A 21,525-nucleotide genomic window follows, 5' to 3' on the forward strand; every position below is an offset into this window, starting at 1 on the left:
GACCATTACATGTGTAAATACCTAATGCTGACTTAAGGAAGGCACTAAATGAGAGAATACAGAAACGTATGCCACATTTATATAACTGAAAACTGACAATTGTACAATGTTTACTTAGGAATGGAAATAACTACTTAAGACAGAGCAAAGAAATCAATACAAAGCTTAAACTGATGCTTCCCTCTGGAGAATTGCAAGAGGGGAACATGCTTAAAGAAGGGGCAAGGTGGGATTGAATCATTATAATATTTCTTAAGGAAAGTGGTGCAAAATGATTGTTTATAAAATGAAAATTCTCTAAAGAACCTATGAGATGTTAAGACATTATTCCTCCATTACATATAAGTCAAAATAAAGCAGTAAATTTGTAATGGTTTTGAAAATTTCCAGGATAATGAGTAATCTCCATTAACCATACAGTGATTGCCACAATGTAATCACAACACACTTGAATATCTAAAGATTTAGTTAGCAACATATATTTGATGAACAGTTACATGTTCTTTCAGATAACTCCAACCAGGATGTGAAATTCCTGCCAACCACTTGGAACTGCCCCTATGCTGTGCTTGGCTTACAACACTATGGTACACGGCTTCAAGAGAGAAACTGGCTCTAGGAAATGGATTTCTTTATACTTATGGTGTCCCTATGCCTGACGGCTTTTCAGAGTGAGAGGTCTTCCTCTTTCAGGTAGTAACAACACCATGAGTTTCAGACACTTTGAACATAAGGGTTTCTATGTCCAGAAAGTAATATATTTGGAACAAACTTTATTATACCCATATCAAAGAAGAGTCCAATGGGATTTTCTGTGTTGTTTTTGTGGCCAAATAAAAGCAACTCAGTCTAATATGACACAGGTTTACATAAGTGAAAGATAAGCAATAACTGAAATCAAGGTAGAATTGAAATACCCTACATTTTTCTTAATCTTATGATGGTATATAAATGATGTCAGCTTTCACTCTGTGAAGACAATTATTTTACTCTGTGAAACTCTTATTTCTAGTAGAGAAAAGCATTTACCATGAAGGCTGTTTGCTCTCTCAGAAGACTCTATCCTATGACCTGTTGGATATCCTCATGGGAAACCTCTCTGTGTTTCCCATGTGACTCTTCCTAATCTCACATCCATGTTGTTTCACCTGAACACCAATCCTGTTACTTTCTGTTTAAAAAAATGAAAAAAAAACTGTGATTTAAAGAACCATCCAGTAGACACACCTAAAGTCACCTCTACTTGGTAACTAACCTTTGATGGCTGGGTACATTGTGTCTAGTTGACACCAAGGAATGCAGGTAAATGTGATTAAATTGCAGATGCCATTGTTTGGTGAAATGCATTGACATCACCCTCCTTTTTGAACATTCCAAAATAATTCATTTTACACAAATCACAATAAATTCCTTTGTCTTAAAGAGAAAATCATTTAAAGAACTTCTTTCTCAAATGGACACCTGACCTCAGTAGAATCATATGGCATTTGGGAAGAAACATACAACCCAGCAAAACAGCACTGGAGGCCAGAATTGAAAAAATTTCCACAGTCACCATGGTTTTGCCTGTGGAGCTCAGGTAAGTGGGTATAAAAGAAATCCACACACTACAGAAAACCAGCATGCTGAAGGTGATTGTTTTTGCCTCATTGAAGGTGTCAGGTAGCCTTCTAGCCAGAAAAGCAATAAGCAAGCTGAGACTAGCCAGAAAGCCCAAGTAACCCAGAACACAATAGAAAGCAAGGGTGGAACCCTCATTACACAAGAGGATGATTTGTCCATACTCTGACTGCATGTCAACATCAGGGAAGGGAGGATATGTTCCCAGCCAGACTGCACAGATGCACACTTGAATGGTGGAACCACAGCAGACTATAGCATTTGAGAGTCGGGTCACCATCCACATTTGTAAAGTGCTTCCTGGTTTGATGGCTTTGAAGGCCACAACCACAATGAAGGTCTTTGCCAAGATAGCAGAAAGAGCAACAGAAAACACAACCCCAAAAATCATTTGTCTTAGGACACAAGTGACTGTTCTAGGTTGTCCAATGAATATCAATGAGCAAAAGAAACAGAGCATTAGAGAAATGAGGAGGAGATAACTGAGATTTCTGTTATTTGCTCTCACAATGGGTGTGTCACGATAGTGAATAAATAATCCTAAAATTATGGCTGAAAAGGCAGATAAACTAATGGCCACAGAGACCAAAACCACTCCCAGAGTATCTTCATGGGACAAAAATGCCATAATTTTAGGGAGACACTGATTCTTCTGCTTATTTGGATACTGATCTTCAGGACATTTGAAGCATTGATCCATATCTGAAAATGAGACAGATTGTTTTATAACATTCAACCCATAAACCTCCAGATGTACCTATGAGACCTATATCTTGCGTAGAGAATTTGTTGAATTTGCAAGGAAATGTCCGTGGACATATTCAATGAACCATAATATTGAAAAGTGACCAGGTGGTGGTGGCGCCCACCTGTAATCCCAGCACTCTGGGAAGCTGAGGCAGGCAGATTTTTAAATTCAAAGCCGGCCTGGTCTACACAGTGAGTTCCAGGACAGCCAGGGCTTTACAGATAAACCCTGTCTCAAAAAAACCACCACCACCACCACCACTAATAATAATAATAGTAATAATAATAATAATAATATTGAAAAACAATCAATAAACTATTTTTCTGAAAGAAAAATAAGGATACACTCTATTGATAATATGTTCAGAAAGTGAGTGGATTTGAACAATATGAGAGAATCAGAAATGTTGAAATGATGTGGAGGGGAAATCAGACAATATGAAAATTATATTTGATTACTTATGAAAGAAAGAGGAACTTCATTTTGAAGCTTTTACTATTTTTCTTTTTTGTTTATTAAAAATTTTTCATTATTTGAGAACATCATATATGCATGTCATGTATTTTAATCAAGTCTACCACCAATTTCTTCCCCCAGCAACTCCTTCTCTCTGTCCTTCCAACAATTTTTCTCCCAACTTTATTTTTTTGTTTTTTTTTTCCCACTGATTTCACTTCATGCTACCTGCATGCATATCAATATAACGCTATCTGCCATAACATGGGTTGGACCACATATCTGAAACAAGCTGACAGACAGACCTCACTCTTTCACTCCAGCAGCCATCAACTGTCAATAGCTTCTAGCTAGAAGTGAGAGTTTGTGATCCTATACCCAAGCCATGCTGGGATTTTGTCTGGCTTGATCTGGTACATGCCTCTGTGAGTTTATGTGCTCCAGGACCTTGTCATTTCTGATTAATAATGCTTCCCCACAGATCTCTGCTCTGTGGCTCTTATGACCTTTCTGCCTTCTCTATCATGATGCTTTTATCCCTGCAAGCTCTTAGTTGTTATTATGGAAGGTCCCAGGAGATATCTAGAAGAAGCTAAGAACTAGCAGGAATCCTTCTGAGATGGTTTCACTGTGAACTGTAAAGTCACCATGAATTTGCCCTTCTAGGCAAGAACAGAGGAATTACATAAGAGGAAAGGTCTCTGATATTAATATGCTTTTCCTGTTATTATGCATACACACAACCACAGAGACACACAGAAACACACTCATACACACACAGACACTCACACAGACACAAACACTCATAGACACACACAGAAAGACAGACAATCAGACACATACACACACACATTCTGACACACACAAACACACACACACACACAAACACACACAGATATACCACCATACATTAGCCCATTTGGGTAGATTTCTGCAGATTATCAAAGATGTGCTCTCTTGTAGTAATTCTCTATAGACCAATAGATGATTCCTTAATTCATAATGATGACCTGGTAAGAATCCCTAAAATTTTACTAGTAATTATGAAGCCCCATACAATAGAACTGCTATTAAATCCTCTCTGCTATTAAAGCTATGGTGAGAACTCTGCCAGTCTTCAAGAGTCACCGGTAAATTTATTCTGAGATAGAAAGCAGATATCTACAACTTAGAACATATTCTAAGAAATTTTTAAACAATTAAAACCAAAAGTCATGAAAAGGGAACTAATGATTTGGTGCAGGTGCAAGGACAGAAAAAAAATATTGACTGGGTTTATCTATACAAAATTTAAATAATAACAGTCACAAAATTATGGATTTTATTTCAATGAACCCATAGTATTAATGATGGAAAATACTTGCTGCATTTTAATGGATACATATGTAAATAATCTCTGCTGTAAAATTCTTCTTCAAATGATGATTAGAATTTATGTTTGTCCATTTAGTGACCTTTTGTGAGAAGAGGACATGGTTGGAAAAACAATGCGATCTATTCCCCTAGAAACAGTGCAAGCACTAGGAATGAACACCTTGAAGGCCATTATTTCATCAAAGCAGGAGGAGTGAGCAAGACAAGGAGAAGGACAACAGAGTAGAATAACTTAGAAGTTAAAAGGGAACTTAGAAATTGGAAAGAACTTTTTAAAGAGAAAATTTTTTGAGGAGAGAATTTTTGAAGAACTTAGAAATAAAAGTTAAAATCACTTTTCAGAGTGTCCCTGTTTCTTCCTGAGACTTTCCCTAAGAGGCTGGGAGCCCCAGCCTCCAAGTTTCTGCAGAGATAAGAACAAAGGCTACTTTACTCAACCCCCAATTGTTTTCCTGTGAGGAGCTAAATGCCAGAGGCTACAGTTTCTGGCCTTAGGAGGAACTGAGAGAGGCAGGCCACCTTGCCCTGAAAGTAACTTAGACTTAAGACCGCTATCTCTTTATTATTGAAAAGCAACCCTAAATATCTCACAAGACCAAGCCTTACTCTCCCCCTACCACCACCCAAATATTTACCACCTCAGCTACCTCCAAGAGAGAACCAGACTACCAGAGCAGGCATCTTATAGGAAGACCTAGAAACTAAAACTTCCTAACATTTACTGACAAACTGTGATATTTTCTTTTTATTCTTTCATTTTGGTTTTTGTCAAAGGATGTATCATTGTTCTAGAAATAATGCTGAAGGTGAATAGTTTTTCTTAGGGTAAAAAATGCTTGTTTTGGTTGAGTTCCTTAATATCCTGGGTTGAACTCTGATTAGAAGTATTTTAGTGGAAAAATAATTTTGCACCTAATTTTCAATAAATATTTATTACATAGATTTAAGTTACCTGAGTTTCCTGTACTTTTACAGAAAGATTTAGTGAGAACCAACAAAAGCTGAAAGAGTCACATGCAGATATTTGTAACCAACCAATGAACAGAAGCTTCTGACTACTGTGGTTGAATTAGAGAAAAGCTGGAAGAAACTGAGGAGGAAGGCAACTCTGTAGGAGGACCAGCAGTCTCAGCTAACCTGGACCCTTGAGATCCTTCAAACACTGGACCGCTAACCAGGCAGCATACACCAGCTGATAACAGGCCCCCAATACATACAGCACAGGAGTGCCAAGTCTGGGTTTGATCAGAGAAGATGCACTTAATCCTTAAGGGACTGGAGGCCCCAGGGAGTTTAGAGGTGAGTTTGAGTGGGGGTTGTGGGGGTGAGGACATCCTCTTGGAGATAGGAGGAGATATGGGATGTGGAACAAACAGGAGGGTGGACGTGAGATAGGAATAAAATCTGGAGTGCAAAAATATAAATAAATAAATAAATAAATAAATAAATAAATAAATAAATAAATAATAACAAATGAAGACAAAAAGAAATAAAAGCTTTAAAAAATAAACTTCTGAAAGCTCATGGGAGGGGAAAATATTACAAAAAAAAAGTACACAGGTAAAGGTAAGTCTTTGAATATTTAGATTATTTATGATAAATGCAGTGTAATGGGAAGTTATATTCACTAAGCTTATACTTCATTTACTCTAAAAGACACTTGCATCAGACCCATCTTTAACTAGAAAAATAATTACAGCAAGGCACCATACTGTACACTTGTATTTCTAGAACTCAGGATGGTTACCACTTTGGTCTACACACCACATTCCTGGCCAGGCCAGACAGATTTTACAGTGAGGCCATGTCTGAAGAAAAGAGAAGAGAGGAGAGGAGAGGAGAGGAGAGGAGAGGAGAGGAGAGGAGAGGAGAGGAGAGGAGAGGAGAGGAGAGGAGGAAGGAAAGCAATTACATAGTCAATTGTGAGTTTATATGTCCCAAAAATGTTTCTAAAAATACCAGTAAAGTTTTGATCATTCTATGCTGTTAATGCTCTTCCAAAGAGTAATTCAAACCAGCTTTTTCCAGTGGCACAAACAGGGAGTTTTCAGGGATAGTGGTTTCTTCAGGTCATGATCCAAATTCTATGAACTTGGCTATCGGCTCTGTTCATTCTCCCCTTTGATTTTGTAGAATATATCATATGATATAAGTAGCTAGACATTGGTAGTTTGAAGAAAAAAATGATGCACAGGAAATAAAACTGGTTGGACTCCTATAGGAGAATAGATGCAATGTCCTAAGAAGAATATAATGAAGTACTATCAGCCACGAAAAAGCCACTGTGCCATTCAACCCAGACCTGAATCTATTTTAAATTTTATATGATGAGCCTGATTGAATTTAGACCATATAACAAAACATTTTTATCGTGATAATTGCATGATCTGTGGATACAGCTGAGTCCAGAGTACATGCCTAGCATTTATCAGGCTTTAGATACTTTTTCCAGCACAAAAAATGTATTAAATGCATGATGATGATAGAAAGATTTTTCTCAGAGTTATTTAGTAAACTGGAATTATATTGTAAGACCTGAAAAAACCGAGGGCACCCCAGTGCCCCACACCTCGGAAGGTGACAGCCATATCACTCTCGAGAAATGGTCTTGAGGCAATTAACAAGAGGATTTTTTTTTATTCCAGAGCTCTGGGGTCCATAGCCATATATCACACAGGGGTAGAGGACTGTGGGACTCTGAGTACAGGACAGCTTTTTTTTTTGGATTTGGCTTTTTTGAGACAGGGTTTCTCTGTATAGCCCTGGCTTTGCTAGAAATCACTCTGTAGACCAGGCTGGTCTCGAACTCCAAAATCCATCTGCTTTTGCCTCTCAGAGTACTGGGATTACAGGCACCACCACTGACAAGCTGGAACAGCTTTTATAAGTTTACAACAAAGCCCGCAAATCACAAACCAATCATTCCTTACCATCAAGAGCCTGCAAAGTGTGAGTCAATTGATTTGTAGCACTCCATAGTTTTTAGGCTAATCAGTTTAAATTATCGGAGCCCATGCTCTGTGGATCAATTAGTTTCCTATTTTCTTGGAGGTCTATAGCTGTGTGAATTCCTGAATGAGGGTAATGGCATAAGCAGTTTACAGAAGCAAGATAAGCAGATAATTAGCTCATTTCCAGTTACCTTACAGGGCCAGGATCACCTATTCAAAGTGTTTTTGCCTAGCTCTTAACAAAGGGCGGGCTCTGGAATGCATTTTAAAATTCTGACTTATTGGAGTCATTAGAGAGTTAAGCTGTATTTTCTATCCTTTCAATATCACCCAATTAAAATCCTGCCTTTCAGTAAGCATAAACATGCATAATAACAACCTTATTTTTCAAAATTAATATTTTAAGTCATAGCACAAGGACACCATCCAGATGAGGAGGAAGACCAAGGTGACCACTATACTGGTGCCATTGGAGCTGGACAGAGAGGCAATCTGGGGAGTTGCTGTTTAGCTGGTCACAGGACAGGAAACAGGAAAGCTTGTGTGCTACCATATCAAGTAATTTTCAGGCCCAGATTCAGTGCTTTGAATTTTCTCACTCCCACCTCTACCACACTATAAAATGGGGAGTACATGAAGTGGCTGGTACTACTTACTTATCCAAAAGAATAGGAACTCAGGACACTGGACAAGAAGAGGATATCTGAGCCGAGTACCACTGGGGTTACACTATTGATAGAGTACCAGCAGCCAGAGGCTCAGAGCAGACCAACAAGTCATTGTAATGAACATTGGCAAGTAAAAAAGTGTGGACCTAAGAGTTTATCATAGGACTCACTGTGACACATTACAGCTTCCACAACAAGATTTTTTTTTGTTTGTTTGAAACAGGGTAGGTTGCAAGGGTAGACCAAGGACATAAGGGGATGGGAAGATGACAGGGATTGGGGTGTATGATGTGAAATCCACTAAGAACTAATGCAAAATTATTTTTTAAGATATAAACAAAAATGTCTTAGTAGTGATTGTCTGCAAGCCCAGCACTCAGGAAGTAGTCAGTCCTATCACTACTTTGGTTCCAAAACAAGCAAAAGACATAATTTTAGATAGACTTTGGTAAGCGAAGATTTCATTCAGGAGAAAAAAAATTGGGTATGACAAAACAGGTGCTTTGAAATAGGTGTTAGATGTGAAGTAAGGATACAAAAAGAATTGTAGGAAGTATTGCTGCTGTGTCCTGTGGAGGCTTTGGATTTGGAATTATTTTGAGAAAGAAGTGAGAGCAGAGCAGTCAGAGGACAGTGGGCAGAGCATCCCTGCACGTCACTCACAGCCCCACACATCACCAACCTCTGGGATCTCTCAGTGCTTGATTGTACAGTGACATCATGCTAGCCTACCATACCAGGGAATCCATAATGAGAGCTTCCATTAAGAATCAAAGTAATTCAAAAGGAAACTCTTAAATCATACAGGAAATTAGTCATAAACAAATATTTATGGACTTATACTGTTCACCATAGAAAGTGAACATGGGTCCCAGGATCCCATTGTCACAGGTTCCGAGGAAAGGACTGCTGTATCTACCACCAATGTCACTCTGGTTCAATGTTTTTAGCAGTTCTTAATACTTGACAAGTCTGTATTTTGTCTCATTAGTCTCTAGGTTGAATGATCATTGCAATTTACGTAGTTTCTCTGTAGTTTAATTCCATTGTAAAAAATATTGGTATATTAGTATTTCTTTTAAGCATGACATAAGGTCATACTCTATAATGCATCTCATAATTTAGGGTATACAGGGAGCACTAACTGTTTACAGTATACAGGGAAGACTAACCTTACTCACTAATACTGCTATAGCTATGATAGAACCATTGGTGAAAATCAGGGGTACAAAGAAAAGAAAGTAATGCAGATGTGCAGATGTACAGAAGACAAAGCTGGACCAGATGCAGAAGAACAATCCTGTAGTCTTAGTTACCCAGGAAGCTGAGCCTGGAGGATTGCTGGAACCCAGGAGTTTGAGACCAATAAACACAGCACAACAAATAAAACAATATAAAAACAAACATCAATAACAAAAATGACTGGGTTGAGATCAAGGTTTTTATTTGTTTGGTTGGTTTGGTTTGCTTTTGCTTTTCTTTTTTTTCTTTTTTTTTTCTTTTTTTTTCAAATGATTTCCCTTTTCAGGCTCCCCACTCCCCAAATTCCCATAAGTCCTCTTCATTCCCCCTGTTATCCCATCTACCCTTTCCCACTTCCCTGATTTTGCTTTTCAAGAGAGAGTTTCTCTGTGCAGCCCTGGCTGTCATGGAACCCACTCTGTAAATAAGGACTGCTTTGAATTCAAGATCCACATACTGAGAGTTGGGATTAAAACTTTGCCACCTCCATCCAGCAAGCATGTGTTTTAAAATATTAAGAATTAGCTACATAAATACAAATGTGTCTTCAGGTGTTGTGTTACTCACCCCTCTCCCATGTGCATGATTTCCATATTCAGAATCATTTCTAGAAATTTCCATATTCAGAACCATTTCTAGAAATCTCCACATTTGTATTCATTTTATAAATACCTGTTTCATTTGCAATCTCTCCATCTGGGCATAGGACACAATCATAGCAACAGAATGGTTTCCCTTCAACAGGTGTTTTCCTAAATCCAAGTGGACAACTTTGACTGCAAACAGATGAAGGAGTCTGTACAGGAGACATGCGAGGAGGAGAAGCAGTCAACTCATGACACTTAATATTAACATCCAGATGGTAAATTTTAGCTGGACATGTGCATGCATTAACAACCAAGAAGTACCATGCTTTTAAAGAGTGTGAAGCCAAAGTATCTGTTTCTCTCTTTCTCTTTTCTCTCTCTGTGTCTCTCAGTCTCTTTGTCTCTATCTCTCTCTAACTCTCAATCTGTCTGTCTCTGTCTCTGTCTCTCTTTCTCTGGAATTGTTGCTTTATTTTATTTCCTTTATGTGTTACTCATTTTGCTTTTATATAATACAGTTCAATATATTGAATACAATTTTAAAGTTGCAAATGTTTTGATCATGTCCTTCCCCTCCCTCATGTCTGTTCAGGGCATTTCCTGCTCTCTACCCATATAAATTTAAGTTCTTTCTCAAAAAACAAACGGAAATCCCCAAAACACAACAAATCATCCAAAATACAGAAAGTAAAACACAAAAACACAAAAAGCAAAAGAAAGAAGAACAAAATCCACCAAACTGTAACCAAATAAAAGTATGTGTATAATGTGAATTTCCTTCTTGTGCTCCCTCCACTACTCATGAACAGGAAACCTGCCTTTGGATGGTTGATATTCCCAGTTTCTTCCATTGGAGAAAACTTAGCAGGTCTGTTGAAGACCATAAAGGTTCACATTACTACTTATCATCTCTTTTTATCTTATTGCAGAGATGTTCATGGTGAACAGTTCCAACAATAAGGAGATGAATGCACATATAGTTTTACAATCAAATCCACAAATACCTGTCACAGGATAGTTAATCACATTGTGATCCCTGAGATAGTGTCATTTACTGAAAAATCTATTTCTACCTGTGGTATGGCTCAGACCTAGAATACATCCTTAATTACACATAAAGAAGGTAAAGGTCATTTGTAGAACAAAGCACCCATGTTTAAAAGTATCCTTTAGGCCTGACAGCACAAGTAGGACCATCCCTGTTGCTCAGAGGAACCTGCCTGAAACCCTGAGGATACAAGAACACAGGGGGCAGCCTGGTACAGGAGTCTTCCATTTTCTGTCTGTGCCCAGCTCTGGTCCTGGGCCACAGAGATACATACACAAATACATCCACAAGAGAGCTGGGCCCCCATGAGTGCCAATACACCTGTGTGCAGAGGTAAGAACACCGCTTCTGTTCAAATTCCTGGCCCAAGAGGGAGCTGATCAGAGCCATCAGAACACAGGAACCAAGGATCAGCTGGGGATAGGATCCTTCTGGTTTCTGTCTGTACCCCTGAGCTGACCCTGTATCACAGATACCATACCTAAATTCCTCCCAGAGAGAACTCATCTCCCAAGAGTACTAATACACAGGCTTTTAGAACAGATAAGCCACAGTCAGAGACAGCAAGACCGCCTAACACCAGCCATAACCAGATGGTGAAAGGCAAATGCAAGAATATTACCAACTGAAAACAATGCGACTTGGCATCATCTGAACCCAGTTTTCCCACAACAGCAAGTACTGAACACCCCAACACACACAAAAAGCAAGATTTGGATTTTAAATCACATCTCATGTTGCTGATAGAGAACTTCAAAAGGGCATAAGTAAATCCCTTAAAGACATACAGGAAAATACGGGTAAACAGATAGAAGCCCTTAAAGAGGAAATACAAAAATCCCTTACAAAATTACATGAAAACACAAACAAACAAGTGAAGAAACTGAACAAAACTATCCAGGATCTAAAAATGGAAGTAGAAACAATAACGAAATCACAAAACGAGACAATTTTCTAGAAAGAAAACCTAGGAAAGAAATGAGGAGTCATAGATGCAAGCATAAACAAAACAATAGAAGAGATAGTAGAGAGAATCTCAGGTGCAGAAGATACCATAGAAAACATTGACTTAGCAGTCAAGGAAAATGCAAAATGGAAAAGTTTTAACCCAAAACATCCAGGAAATCTAGGACACAATGAAAAGAACAAAACTAAAGATAATAGGACTAGAAAAGAGAAAAGATTTCCAACTTAAAGGGCCAGTAAATATCTTCAACAAAATTATAGAATAAAACTTCCCTAACCTAAAGTAAAAGATGCCCATGAACATACAAGATGGCTACAGAACTTCAACAGATTATAACAAATAAGAAACTCCTGTCACATAATAATCAAAACACCAAATGAACTAAACAAAGAAAGAATATTAAAAGTCGTAAAGTAATAGTTCAAATAACCTATAAAGGAAGACCTATTGGGACTATACCCGAATTCCCACTAGAGACTATAAAAGCTAAAAGATCCTGGGCAGATGTCATACAGACTCTAGAAGAACACAAATGCTAGCCCAGACTACTATACACAGCAAAACTCTCAATTACAAAAGATGGAGAAACCAAGATATTTCATGACAAAACCATATTTGCACAATATTCTTCACTGAATCCAACCCTATCAAGGGTAACAGATGGAAAGCTTCAACACAAGGAGGAAAACTGCACCTTAGAAAAAAGAAAGAAAGTAATATTTTAACAAAACCAAAAGAAGATAACCACACAAATATAAAAATAACATCAAAAAATAACAGGAAGAAACAAACCCAAAACATAATCCACACATCAAATGAGGTACAAGAAGAAACGAGGAGTGGCCCCTTGTTCTGGAAAGACTCAGTGAAGCAGTATTCGGCACAACCAGAACGGGAAAGTGGGAAGGGGTGGGTGGGAGGACAGGGGACAGAAGGGGGCTTACGGGACTTTTGGGGAGTGGGGGGAGAGAAAAGGGGAAATCATTTGAAATGTAAATAAAAAATTATAATAAAAAAATTCCTTAATATCTCTTAAATGGACTCAAATCCCCAATTAAAATAATACAGATTAACAGACTAGATAAGTAAACAGGACCCAGCATTTTGATGCATAGAGGAAACACAGGTCTGTGTCAATGATAAACAATACCTCAGAGTAAAAGGACAGAAAACAATTTTCAAAGCAAATGGTGCCAGAAAATGAGGTGGAGAAGCCATTCTAATATTGGACAAAACTGATTTTCAACCAAAAGTCATCAAAAAAGATGAAGAACTACAACTCACACTCATCAAAGAAAAATCTACAAAGAAGAACTCGCAATTCTGAACATCTATGCTCCAAATGCAAGAGCACCCACATTCCTAAAAGAAACATTATTAAAACTCAAAGCACACATTGCACCTCACACAATAATTGTGGGTGACTTTAACACCACATTCTCATCAAGGGACAGATCAGGGAAACACAAACTAAAGGAGATGCAATGGAACTAACAAAAGATATAGACCAAATGGATTTAACAGATATCTATAGAACATTTCATCCCAAATCAAAAGAAAATATCTGTTATATAGTTATCTCAAACAAATCAGTAGCCTACTCAAAAGATTATAAGGCTAAGAAAAAAAATTGGGGAAATGACACACTTCAAAATAATCACAATGTAAAGTATCTTGGTGTGACTCTAACCAAACAAAGAAAGATCTGTATGAAAAGAACGTCAAGTCTCTGAAGAAAGAAATCTAAGAAGACCTCAGAAGATGGAAAGATCTCCCGTGCTCATGACTGGCAGGATTAATATAGTAAAAAATGTCCATCTTGCCAAAAGCAATATACAGATTCAATGCAATCACCATCTAAATTTCAACTCAATTCTACATAGATTTAGAAAGAGCAATTCTCAAATTCATCTGGAATAACAAAAATCCCAGGATAGCTAAAACTATTCTCAACAATAAAATAACTTCTGGTGGAATCACTATCCCTGACCTCAAGATGTACTATAGAGCAATAGTGATAAAAACTGCATGGTACTGGTACAGAGACAGGCAGGTAGATCAATGGAATAGAACTGAAGACCCAGAAATGAACCCACACATCTATAATCACTTGATATTTGACAACAGAACTAAAACCATCCATTGGAGAAAAGATAGCCTTTTCAACAAATGGTGCTGGTTTAACTGGTGGTTAGCATGCAAAAGAATGCAAATAGATCCTTTCTTATCTCTTTGCACTAAGCTCAAGTCCAAGTAGATCAAGGACCTGCACATAAAACCAGACACACTGAAACTAATATAAAAGAAAGTGGGAAATAACCTCAGCACATGGGCACAGGGGAAAGTTCCTGAACATAATACCAATAGCTTATGCTCTAAGATCAAGAATTCACAAATAGGACCTCATAAAATTAAAATTTTTCTTTAATGCAAAGGGCACAGTCAATAGGACAAAATGGCAACCAACAAATTATGAAAAGATTTTTATCTATTTATAATTGCCAGATGCTGGAAAGAACCCAGGTATCCCTCAACAGAAGAGTGGATGCAAAAAATGTGGTATATCTACACAATGGAGTACTATTCAGCCATTAGAAACAATGAATTCATGAAATTCTTAGGCAAATGGATGGAGCTAGAGAACATCATACTAAGTGAGGTAACCCAGACTCAAAAGGTGAATCATGGTATGCACTCACTAATAAGTGGTTATTAACCTAGAAAACTGGAATACCCAAAACATAATCCACACATCAAATGAGATACAAGAAGAAAGCAGGAGTGGTCCCTGGTTCTGGAAAGACTCAGTGAAACAGTATTTGGCAAAACCAGAACGGGGAACTGGGAAGGGGTGGGAGGGAGGACAGGGGAAGAGAAGGGGGCATACGGGACTTTCGGGGAGTGGGGGGGGGCTAGAAAAGGGGAAATCATTTGAAATGTAAATAAATTATATCGAATAAAAAAAATAACAATAAAAAAAAAAGATTTTTATCAACCCCACATCTGACAGAGGGCTAATATCCAATCTCTACAAAGAAATCAAGAAATTATTCTCCAGAGAACCAAATAACCCTATTTTTAAAATAAGGTAAAGAGCTAAACGGAAAATTCTCAACACTGGAATATTGAATGGCTGAGAAGCACCTACAGAAATGTTCAATATCCTTAGTCATCAAGGGAATGCATATCAAAACAACCCTGAGATTCTCCCTCATACAGGTCAGAATGGCTAAAAAGAGGAGAAAGTGGAGAAAGAGGAACACTCCTCCACAGCTGATAGGATTGCAAGCTGGAACAACCACTCTGGAAATCAGCTCAGTAGTTCCTCAGAAAATTGGACATAGTACTACCTGAGGAACCAGCTTTCCCATTCCTGGGCATATACACAGAAGATTTTCCAACATGTAATGAGGACACATGCTTCACAATGTTGATAGCAGCCTAATTTAAAATAGCCAGAAGCTGGAAAGAACCAAGATGTTCCTCAATAGAGAAATGGATACAGAAAATGTGGTACATTTACACAATGGAATACTAGTCGCCCATTAAAAATAATGAATTCATGAAATTCTTAGGCAAAGCGATGGAACTGGAAAATATTTTCCTGAGTGACGTAACCCAATCACTAAAGAACACTCATGGTATGAACTCACTACTAAGTGGATATTAGCTCTGAAGCTTGGAATACCCAAGATAAAATTCACAGACCAAACAAAGCTCAAGAGGAAGGAAGACCAAAGTATGGACGATTTGGCCCTTCTTAGAAAGGGGAAAACATACACATGGGAGGAGATAGAGAGACAAACTTTGAAGCAGAGATTGAAGGAAAGACTATCCAGAGTCTGACCCACCTGGGGATTCATCCCAATTCAGTCCCCAAACCCAGACAGTATTGTGGAAGCCAACAAGTGCTTGCTGACAGGAGCCTGATATAACTGTCTTCTGAGAGACTCTGCCAGTACCCGACAAATATAGAGGTGGGTGCTCTCATCCAAACATTGTACTGAGCACAAGCTCCCCAAAGGAGGAGCTAGAGAAAGGACCCAAGAGGTAAAGGATTTTGCAGCCCCATAGGAGGAACAACAATATGAACCAAACAGTACACTCAGAGTTTCCAGGGAGTAAACCACCAAGCAAAGAGCACATATAAAGGGACACATGGCTTCAGCTGCATAAATATCAGAGGATGGCCTTCTTGGACATCAAAGAGAGGAGAGATCCTTGGTCCTGAGAAGGTTTAATGCCCCTGAGAAGGGGAATGCCAGGACAAGGAAACATGCAGGGGTGGGGGGGGGCGTGAATTGCATAAGGAAAGGGGATAACATTTGAAATGTAAATTAAAAAATTTCTAATAATAATTAAAAAAAGATAGTAACTTCTAACTGAAGGGCAGAGAAAGGCACAAATCAGAGAAAGATTTAACATAATAAGTAGAGATAGGATATACCAAACTCTCATAAGAATAGACAGGAGAGAGAAGCCATTTGCTAGGGTCCTAGCTTCTACAATCAGATACTGAGGTGGGACACAGTGACAGATGAAGAACAAAGGATGAAGACCTCTGGCCATTAACATTCTCTTAATCTTTTGGAGCCCAGAATCTGATGCCTTCTGGCTATTTAACTCTCTCTTGCTGTTCTGGAGATAGAAAGTGATAACTTTTGGCAATTAAGTTCTTTTGGCATTTCCTAGGCCAAAAGCTTCTTGAAATTGACTCCTGCTGATACCAGGATTGGACTAAGAAAAGAAATTTACTTACTTGGGCTCATTAGTAATTAACTCAGAGACCTCTTTCTAGAAAGGCAAGAGACTCAAATTTGGCTACCTTATACTAAGCCAGAAAGAGAGAAGAAAGGCAGACAGGAGGAGGAGGAGAAAGTGGAGGTGGACAGGGAGAAGAAGCAGAAGAGGAAGAAGAAGGAGGAGGACAGAGAGAGAAAGAGATAACGAAGCAAGGAAGGAATGAAAGAAAAGAAAAGAAAAAAGAAAAGGAAAGGAAAGGAAACAAAAGAAAAGAATAGAAAAGAAAAGAAAAAAGAAAGAAGAGAAGAGAAGAAAGGAAAGTAAAAAGAAAAAAGGAATGAAAGAAAAGAAAAGAAATTAAGAAAGTCAAAGTAAGCAGCACAGACAGACAAACACACATTGGGAGAAGCAGAAAGAGGCTACTCCAAGTCTTTATTTTTGCTTTCAGGTTGTTATAGCTTTTATTTTTTTATTTGATATATTCTTTATTTACATTTCAAGTGATTTTCCCTTTCCTGGATCCCCCTTGTTATAGCTTTTAAGTTAAAAAAAAAAAAAAACGTACTTCTATGTGAAAAGAAGAATACCTCATATATAAAATTTTAGGCAAGAGAGAAGTACAGCACAAAAGACATTATAAATGTAAAGCAGTGTTTCATTGTATCAGCTCATTATACATTCAAAGAACAGTGTCATATGGACTGGCTTTTCCAAAGTGAACACCTGCGACCTATTTCTAGAATCTAACATACACTAAATGTTTTTGTATTGATCATTAATTTCTTCCAATCCTGTTTTTATTTTCCCTAGCAAAATTAATCCAGGACACATGAAGGTATACAGAGTTCTATTTGCAACTTTTATTCTATAGAGTGCTTTAGAACACTTGTACCAATTTAGGAGTTCTATATAATTGTTATCAACAATTAGGAAATCATCAATTCATCAACACAGCATTTCTTCATGACAGTACACCTTCATACTGATTATGCACGAAATCTACCCAATAAGGTGGGTAAATAACCAAGAAATCTTTAAGCTATGTAATAGTGAGAAGAGGAGCAATATCTGAGTCAAAGTCTCTGGGGTCTTTGCCTCTCAGAGTGCACCCACTGCAACCATGAAAAACTGTGGAATATTGACAGAAATCTTACTTGCTTCTCATAGCCTTTCCTAGAAGGCTTCTGTCAACAACTTAAGGGAGCAGTTCATGAGGCTTGGGGGACAATGAGTTTTACTTATACTGTTGTACAGTGACAGGATGCAGAGAGAACAAGCTAAACACAGGTAAAGACAGAACCAGTCAGAATTTGAAAAGGAACCAAAAGATTAGAAAATATTGCCAAAGTTAGCATGTGGCCAAGCAGAGCAAATTTTGTCACAAACTGAGAGAAGTCATATTGTACCAGTCAGTGTGGAGAAGAGTTTGAGCCGGGACAGCTGAGTTGAATCGGCCAGTCAGAACTCAGAAAGAGGTAGAGAAATGAGGTTATTCAGCACTGTCTCAAAGGATGTAAACATTCTAGAACTAGAATAGACTGTTGGACTCTAGAAGCATCCAGAAATAGGCTTAGGATAGCAGATGGAGGCAGTAAGCCTCAGAGATGACAATTTCATAAAATTAAAAGTTATATTTATAAATCCTTATTTGAAGAGACTGGATTCATCCACATATCTTTATTTTATTTATTTACTGAAAGCAGTTACTTCCACTTAAGCCTTGACTCTATAATCCATCCAAAAATCTGCCCAAGATATTATTTGGTTTTTCTTTTCTCTTTCTAGGTAGGCCATGGATGTATCTGATCATTACAAAAATGAAACCATTTGAAGAATTAATCCAAACTGATTCAGTAATTTTTACAGTGATTCATAGGCAGAAAGTTGTGGTATTCAGCATTAGAAAGGACAAAATAAGGGTACTCTCAGCTTCATGGCACTTAACCCCTAACCCTTAACCCTTAACCCTTAACCCTGTTTTCTTGGAAATTTCATGCTGAGCACAGCACACAGTGCTAACTTTAACGTTATTCACCTGATTGTGGTGCTCACCCCAAGTTATGAGTTTGTCATTTAGGGAAAGATGCTGAACACTGTGAGATTCAAACACAAACTGGCCAACTTTCACTTGAGCTTTGGTACCACTCTTCAGAGACTGGTAATTAAAGATGTCAAGCTTGGTTGCTGAAACCTCCTTGTTCCCAGTGTTCACCCCATTGATGCTTCTTCGAAGTTGGCCCTTTTGCAAGAATGGATGGAGCTAAAAGGAGAAAATAACTGTCAGAATTTGCAGTAAAACTCACTGAGATGCAAATAAACCTGGTTACTATAACTGCTCTCTCTTTCACTCACTGTATGTTCCTGTAGCTTTGATTTTTTTGTTTCATTTATCAAACATTTATCCTAAGGCCAGTACATGTAAAGCTATAGGTAGACATTAGCCTACTCAAGTGTTATTTGCCACATCTATACAACTATTCAGATTTGATTTCTGAACTTTTCCCAGAAATTAAGATTTGAAAAATTGTGAAAATTAGGAGCAAGTTGAATAAGGTGTCTTAAACTTTTGCCTAATAGTTTTTCAGAAAAAATAATTTTATTACAGCTATAATTTACTTCAGAACGTTCTAATAAAATAAAAATTACAAGTTTTAAAATATGATTGTTGTAAATTAGGGAGGAGGGGAAAGTAGAACACACGTGGTATAGAAATGTAGAGAATAATGTGATAGCTGTAAAGGACAAGAGTCAGAGAGAATACAGTGGGGTAAGTTAACAGAACTGAAGATAAATGAAGAAGTTACATATATAGCCACAACTTAATCTATTTAGAAAGAAAAAAATATATAGTTTAAAAATAATTTGAACAGAGGTATTACAGTTTATTATACATGAAATATCCTTGTGGCAGAAAGAAGCCACCAAAAGGCCCCAAGACTGTGCAGGTTGTGGTCATTGCCTTTGATTACACATAAGAGCTAGATAGTAAGAGCCTATTGCTGAAGACACCACACACCATGCCAGAATGATGCAACAGTGAGGCTGGACCTAAGGTGAAACCTTTCTCCCTGCTGTCCGTTCTGCTTGTCTGTCTGTCTGATACATTTCACTCCAGCAGAAGCTGAACTGCAAGCTGCTGGGGAATTAATGTCAGCAGAGGCTTTTCCCAACTGTGGACCTTGCATTCTATAGTATTGACTGTATATATCAGAGAAATACTGGCACAATTATTATGGGAATAAACAACTGCATACGATTTTATTTGAGAATGTCCTTACAAGAGGGACTTACCCCTATTACTGCAAACATAATCATGCCTGAGGAGATCAGAAGTCCTATGGGTATGCCTACTACTTCTGTTTGGCTAAGAAGACACATTTGAATTTCCTCCTGAATATGTACATACATAGAATAGTGTTATTATCAGATTATATCAGAGAATCTTCTCTATGCTGAGAATATCAGCACTTGAGGAAAAATGACTACGGAGTGCTTATATATAGGACAGCCATGTGAGTATTCCCAAAGCACAGGAAACATTGTAAAAGAGAGGATGGAGAGAATGAACGAGTCAGACACTGTGTGCTCCTGAAATGCTGAAATTCTCAATCCATGAAATGCTGTCTTTAGGTGTGACATGGTCACCTAAGATTGCCTGGATAGCAACAGAACTAGATCAAGCACATAAAACTATATAATTACAGATGAGAGAGGAGTTTATGGAGTCCAGTCCCTCACATGAGCAATGTTGGAAACCAAAGGACTCTAAAGGAGAGGAAGTCATCATTGTCCGAAATATCAATACTTTTAAATTCCTTCTGCCTCATTGGATAGTTACATACTCATGCCCATATAGACGGCCCTGTGGGTCATAAATCCAGTGGGTCATGAAAGAAAACCAAACAAAAGACATGAACATAGTGGGAGACTGGAAGATCTATGAGTATGGAGACACAAGGGAGTGAGGAAAATGGGTGTGAAGAGAAGGCATAATCTACTTGTATGCTTGTATGTCACTGCCAAAGAACACATTATTTTAATAGGTCATATAGGGTGGATATAAATACAACTATATCAAACCTTATAATTTATATTTAATAAAGAAAAAAAAACAATTCTCTGAAAAGATAAGTGAAAAATATCCCTTCCTTTGAGAGGAGGATGACTGACTTATAAGATAGAATCACCAAAATTCTCCTTTTAAAGTGAAGGGAAAATGAATATGATCTGAGATAAAGAAATATGCAAGAGTAAAAGTTTGTTCATGTTCCAGCCTTGAAAATATGTTAAAGAAAATCAAAATTGTGTAAGCTAGAAAATGAAACTGCCATAGAGACAGGAATAGCAAAGAAGCAGAATAACACAGTTAAACTGAGCATTCTCTTTTCTTTATCTTTCCAGTTGACTATTATCTGCTCAAAACCCCAAAGTGAATGCAATACCCCTGGCTACACATTTAATAAATGAAATGTTTGAGAGCACTGTTACAACGAAGAGGACAAAGAAAGGGAAGGATTGCCAAATGTGTCAGTATTGCTGACAATCAGTATTTTTAAGTAAGTCTTGAACATATTAGAAAATCACCAGAAATTTTTAAGTATTACTGATATTCTTAGGGAAAAAGTTGAATGGAAAATATTCAATTGAATCTAAAAAAGTTATATAAAGAGGTAAAAAACGGGGTCAACTGCCCCCCAAAAGAAAATTCTCATGGGATTTTCATTATTATAAATTTCAATTGTGAATTTCAGGTGAGTTCACTAAGTGCATGTATCCAAACCTATTGGAGTAAAACACTACCTCCAAACAAATAAAAAATCTGCCAAGACTTGACTGTGTGCTAGTTAACATGAAATGCAGTGGGAGAGTCAGTGTCTCTGACATAAAACATACAGGAAATTGGGAAAGAACAAATTTGATAGAAATAAAAATAGGGATAATAGGAATAGAACAAGAAGATCCTGCTCACAGGCCCATATTTTACATACTCCAAAAAAGAAAATTTTCCTAACTCCTAAAAAAAATACCTATAAGGGTACAAGAAGTATACAGAACACCAAATAGATTGGGTCAAAAATAAAATCAATTTGCTCTATAATAATCAGAACACTAAACTTCTAA

At 37.6% G+C, this 21,525-nt stretch overlaps 1 protein-coding gene across 1 annotated transcript in view; it reads right to left on the bottom strand.

Moving 5' to 3' along the window:
- Positions 1-1,429: 1,429 nt before the first annotated feature.
- LOC127677639 (vomeronasal type-2 receptor 26-like) overlaps positions 1,430-21,525 on the bottom strand; it is a 42,291-nt gene continuing 22,195 nt past the window's right edge. The window contains exons 4-6 of the mRNA XM_052172678.1: positions 18,440-18,664; positions 9,732-9,855; positions 1,430-2,322 (exon numbers count right to left, since the gene is read on the bottom strand). Coding sequence (XP_052028638.1) covers positions 1,430-2,322; positions 9,732-9,855; positions 18,440-18,664 — 1,242 coding nt within the window. The remainder of the gene's footprint in view (positions 2,323-9,731; positions 9,856-18,439; positions 18,665-21,525) is intronic.

Source organism: Apodemus sylvaticus, chromosome 2 (assembly GCF_947179515.1).
Source record: "Apodemus sylvaticus chromosome 2, mApoSyl1.1, whole genome shotgun sequence".
Classification (NCBI taxonomy): Eukaryota; Metazoa; Chordata; class Mammalia; order Rodentia; family Muridae; genus Apodemus; species Apodemus sylvaticus.